The following is a 5,420-nucleotide window of genomic DNA, read 5'->3' as shown; positions in this document are numbered from 1 at the left end:
GGGGGGGCGGCGGCGGCGGCGGGAGCGACCAGGGCTGGGTGAGGAACGCGCGGCCTTCATCCTCCTCATCCTCCTCTCCGGTCCTCGCAGTGCCGGCCGCCCCCGCCTGCCCGTCCCCGCCGGCCTGCCGGGCGATCCGGAGCCGGGGGAGGCCGTTAGCGACGACAGCTCCCGGCACGGCGGCCGCGTCCGCGGCTTCCCCCACGAGCGGGGCAGCTGGGCCACCCACGTCTACCTGCCCTGTAAGTAACCGCGGCCCGGCCACGGCGGGACGGGACCGGGAGGGGAGGGCGGGACGGAGCCCAGCCGGGTGAGGCCCGACGAGCCCCCAGGGCCAGCCGGTGCTCGGCGGGGACGGGACCCCTGGGGGAGCCGCCTGTCCCCGGTGGGCATCCGCGGCCCGTGCTCCGGGGAAGGACCCGGCTCTGACCGCGCTGCCTCGCAGACAGAGTCCAGGAGGAATTCCTGGAGCTGCTGGAGCTGTTGGTCTCCCGCGCTCGCACCTACGTCTCCTCGCTGGCTGCCATGGAGGAGTTCCACCTCAGCCTCTCGCAGTGCGTGGTGCTGCGCTACCACTGGATAGAGCCCTTCGTCCGCTCCCTCAAGGAGCGCCTGGCCTCCTTCCACAGGTAGGGATGGTGGAGCCTCGGGAGAGTGCTCCTCACACCCTTCCCGCTCCCTCAGGGTCTGCCTTTCACCAGCGTCCGCACCCTAAGCTGTCTCTGGCAGCTGCTGCTGCACCAGTAAAGCCCTGGGGGTTTTCCTTTCTGCCTCCGGATCTGGCACCGGACAAGTCAGGTCTCGGCTTTCAAGGACCAGGCCAGAGCTGTGCCATCCTCTGAACCACGGATGGTTTCATTGCTTACATCTGGCTCAGGTGCCCGCTGAGCATCAGCTGCCTCAGGGCTTCTGTCGCTGTCTGGGCTTCAGAGGGCTGAAAACCAGGAGGGAACGGATGAACCTGAGCCCAGAAAGGTTCTGGTTGCTCTGATTCGGTCCGACTGCGGCACACATTTGCCTTTATCTTTCCACAGCTCTGTAGAAATCCTGTCCCCTCTCTGTCTTCTGCTTTTTTCTTTTCTTTATTTTCCTACCAGCTGAAATAGGATCTTTCTTATTTCAGGTTCTTCTGCGTGGCTGACCAAGTGAAGGTTTACACCAACCAGAACAAAACCAGGTGAGTGAGCAGCAGAGCAGCCTGCCTGCTGGAGGAGAAGGCTGGGCAAGGTGCTGGGTGGATGGGAAGCATCCCTGCCTGTCCCACGGTCACCAGGCTGAGCCATGCAATGGGGCAGTACGCAATCACCGTGTCTCCAGAGGTTTCATACCTTTCCCCAACCGCTTGCACAAATTTTTAGCTTCAGCGCTAATTCTCTGCAAGCCATTCATCTCATTCATGGTGGGTGAACCTCAGGCTGCAGGATTTCAGTCTTCTGAAGGAAAGAGATCTGTTCACAACATGACCTGAGGCAGGCCTTTCTGCTTGGGTTAGGTTCATGCTGTGGTTGCACAGCAGCTAAAGGAGGCAGCTGCATTCGCTGCAATCTCCCATCTAGTTTGTTCTGTGGTTTTGCAAACCCTCGTGCCAGCCTAAGCAGCCTGGGGCGAGCAGAGCTGGGGGCCACCTCTTTTGGCAGTAGTGCTGGTTGTGAAATTGCAGTGCAGGTCTTCCAAGAGCTGGAGAGAAATAGCTCGGATGGTGCTAATATTCCCGGGTGTCAGCTCAGAAGCCTGATTCCAACTGAATGGAATTAAGTAGTTTAAATGTCAAAGCAGAGGCGATTAAAATTGTGAAGAGCCGCTGAATGTAGCAGGAATGATAGCCCATGAGAGTCATGGGCAGGATGAAGCGGATCCTGGGTGAGACTTGCTCTTCCCCTCCCCTCCTGGAGTCTAGAAAGCATCATCCAGACAGTCCTTGAGGAGGTAGCTTTTTGTCACGTCTCTCCAGCTTGGTACTTCCCGTTCCCTGCTTCCTCTCCTACCGTAAAACCCCTCTGGCAACTTCCGCTTTTTGAATGCAGCTCCTCCACGGGCATGGTGCTCTGCCGAAATACCCATCGGGTGCATCCTCTGCCAGGAGAATGAGTTTTCATGTCCCAAAAGGTGCTGAGTTAATCTAGTAAATCTACATGGTGTATCATCCAGTCCTGCTTCTCCCTGCTACCACGTCTTTATTTCTGTTTTTCTTCAGAATATGGTCAGTGTCCTTGAATGCTTAAACCTGGCATTCCTCAAGTTATCTTTTGTTGGGGGTAGGGAATTTGCCCCGTAGAAATGCAGGGCTAAGTATGCTTATGGCTGCGCATTCTGTGGCATGAAAGGATGCTTGCTGTCTCTCTTTTTCTTTAGGACCTTTATTGGCTTGGAGGTCTCTGCTGGGCATTTCCAGCTGCTGGAGCTGGTCTCAGAGGTGGACAGAGTTCTGGAGGAATTTGACCTTCCCACGTTCTACAAGGTGAGGCATCTCCCACTTGATTCCCTGCCAGTCCAGACATGCTAGCTGGTTCCCTGCTAGAGGTCCTTGAAATGTTCACCCCAAATAAACAGGAGCAGGGAGGTTAGCCTCTGAAATGGTCTTCTCTGGGCTGGTTGGTGATGTTCATACTTAACACCTTGAACACGATCCTGCTGAGAATGGGCCTAGCACAAGTCTGACTTCTGTATTGCGTCCTGTGCAGGAGAGTAAGGATGTTAACTATCTGATGGCCTCTCTAGAATCAGGTTTCCAGGGGAAAGGGCCAGAGCATACATCATGGTCACTGCCCTGCTGAGCGTGGAAGCAGGGTTGTCCTAGGATTGAATGGGCTTAGGGTGAGTGCTGTGGGACTGAGGGCAATGCTTGTGCCTCTTCCTTGGGCAGTTTCCTGGGGTATCAGTCCAGCCTCTTTGCTTGGTACTAGCTTTGGGGACAGGTTTTGGATTTTGAAGGGCCAAACCCTGATTTCTCTGTCTCTAGAGCTGAGCAGGGGGCTCTTGTGGGTTATTCAGAAGTGACCCACCTACCTGCTGCAGGATGGTCCATGAGAGGTTCTCTGTGCAGTTGGAAAAGCTTCTGCAGAGTTGACCGCAGAGAGGCTGGGAACTAAGCAGCCTTGCCCACTGGTGTCCAAAAAGGCTGGGGTGGGGAGCCCAGGACTCATCTCGCCTCTAGCACTGTCCATATCAGCTCTGCAACTGTTGAGCTGGCAGAGGGGGCTTTCAGCTTTGGGATCCTCCCGCCTCTGCAATCCCAGGCAGGGCAGCATCACACCAGATCTCCCACTGCAGCTCCGTGCATTGAGCAAAGCCTCCCTTAGCCCTCACAATCTGATCCCTGTTTTGTCTTCAGGACCCATCGTTCCATATCAGCTTGGCCTGGTGTGTCGGGGACCTGTCCGGCAGACTGGAAGGGCAGTGTCTGCGGGAGCTCCAGGTGCGTCCCCACACAGTGTGGAGAGCAGGGGAAGAGCAGAGCTGGTGTCCAGCCACATCTCCATGCTGAGGGCAGAGAGTGGGAAATTCTCTTCACTGAGCAAGACGATCTTCACTGGCTTGAAAGAAGAGAAGCTTTTGGGGGGAGTGTGAGCTAAATCACCCTCCAGAGGGAAGTCAGAGGCTTCCAGCCACAAATGGCCTTGTCTCTGACTTGGTTCAGAGAGGGAGCTGCTGACCCCATCCTCTGGCAGATCCACCCTCCTGCTACTGACACCTGCATCTGTTTTCCAGGACATCGTGGACGGGTTTGAGGACTCGGCACTCCTGCTGCGTGTCCAATGGGAGGAAATCCGCTGCAAGTCGGGGAACAAGTACTTCTCCTTCCCCTTGAGGTAGGGGCTGGCGGGGCTGTGCATTTCCGAGCCTTGAAGAGCCTGATGTTCAACCAAGGACCGTTCTCCAGCACAGCTCTGAGTAGCATGGGCTGTCACGCACCTCCCACGCTCTTCTTGCCTGCTCAGCATCTCTGGGGTGTTTGTAGCCTCAAGTAGGGCTACATCCAAGTTTGAGTTGCTGGCTGAAGAAATGCGTGTTTGTAGCAGATTTCATCCTTGCTGCTGTATGTGCTGCAGTCAGCACCAGCGGTTCCAGCCATCCCACGGTGGCTAATTTTGCTGATTTTTATTTTTTTTTTTAAAAAGAAGAAAAAAAATTTCTATAAAAGCCATAGTTGCCTTATTGGAAGGAGGAAGAAGGTAGCGTGGGAAGCTGTTGCTAAAGGGAGAGTGTCTTGCACGGTTGGAAATAGCACTGCCTGATTGTCAGGAGGTTCCGAGCATGCTTTGAGTAGCAAGAGACAAGAACATGGAGCTGGACTGTCTTGCCAGAGCATCTCCCTACTGTAAGCCAGCTCGGACAAGTTCCTGGGTCATGTTCCGCGTCCCTCTCACACTGATGCTGCCTCTGTAGAGAAATTTCAGTATCTGATCCTTTTGCCAAACAGCAAAAGAGGAAATCTGGAGGGGAGAGGTTGGAAACCCCTCGTGTTCCAGCGCTCCAGGCTGGGTCTAAAAGAAGAGCTTCGGTTTAAGACTGTGGGTGCCATAAGCCCAGGACGTTCTTGGTGGGCTGCTTCTCCTGGGAAGCTTGCTGCCATGTGTGGGCGAGCCCAAGAGAGGGCAGTGTCAGCTTTTGCCTGAGCTGGAAGGGCAGTGCCCGCGGGGGAGTCAAGGGGTGGCAGCTCCTGCCCAGGCTCCACACTTTCTCCCTGTGGGACCAGCACCCCCGGTGCTGTGATGACCCTGGGGATGGCAGGCTGGACTTGGTCCCTTGGGCGAAGCTCCTTTTTAATCCTTTTGTTCCTGCGAGGAGGTCGGCTGCAGCCTCTCATGTAGCTGAAGGATGCCGATGTGCTGCCCTGAATCTTTCATTCCATGTCGGTCTGATGAAAGACTCCGGGACTTCTGAGCAGTAAAAATCTGTCTCCTCGTGTCATAAAACTGTTTCTGTGGTATATTTCAGCCGTTCCCTTTCAGACATGCCCAGCTCCCACAGACTTCAGATGAGGCGATGCCTGCAAGCGCTTCTGTGAGCTTGGTGCCGCGCTGCCGGTCCTCGCACATGAGAGCCCTGGGGCTTCGTGGCCGTGGGAGCACCTCGGCACAGGTGCCAGCAGCTGTACGATAGCCGGTTTTCAAAATCCTTAACAAAATTCGGTTAAGTCTGTATGGCCACTTAGTTTCTGGGATGGGGATCTGCCTGACAAGGCACGCGATTACACCCGGAGTTTTCTTTTGGGGAAGGAAAAACAAAGATATATTTAGACCCCGGGGACTTCCAGTGAAACTGGCTCCGGCACGACCGGTTTCTCCGCGGTCCGAGCCCAGCAGTGTCAGGTTAATGCTCAACCAGCGGCCCCGCTCCCGCCCCGGCGGGGCCCGCCTTGGCACATCGCCCCGTTGCGTAACTCCGGTGGGCGTCGGGGACCCCGCTCCCGGCTTCGG

The 5,420-nt window shown here is 56.0% G+C and overlaps 1 protein-coding gene across 1 annotated transcript in view; it reads left to right on the top strand.

Moving 5' to 3' along the window:
* USB1 (U6 snRNA biogenesis 1) overlaps nt 1-4,107 on the top strand; it is a 4,216-nt gene extending 109 nt beyond the window's left edge. Inside the window, exons 2-7 of the mRNA XM_010585172.1 lie at nt 33-242; nt 446-629; nt 1,124-1,177; nt 2,353-2,458; nt 3,332-3,415; nt 3,709-4,107. Of these exons, the coding sequence (XP_010583474.1) occupies nt 33-242; nt 446-629; nt 1,124-1,177; nt 2,353-2,458; nt 3,332-3,415; nt 3,709-3,813 (743 nt within the window). The 3' untranslated portion in view covers nt 3,814-4,107. The remainder of the gene's footprint in view (nt 1-32; nt 243-445; nt 630-1,123; nt 1,178-2,352; nt 2,459-3,331; nt 3,416-3,708) is intronic.
* Nucleotides 4,108-5,420: the final 1,313 nt, after the last annotated feature.

Source organism: Haliaeetus leucocephalus, unplaced genomic scaffold (genome assembly GCF_000737465.1).
Source record: "Haliaeetus leucocephalus isolate CR32 unplaced genomic scaffold, Haliaeetus_leucocephalus-4.0 Scaffold92, whole genome shotgun sequence".
Taxonomy (NCBI): Eukaryota; Metazoa; Chordata; class Aves; order Accipitriformes; family Accipitridae; genus Haliaeetus; species Haliaeetus leucocephalus.
The sequence above is the reverse complement of the archived record's forward strand: the minus strand, read 5'-3'. Positions and strand labels throughout refer to the sequence as shown.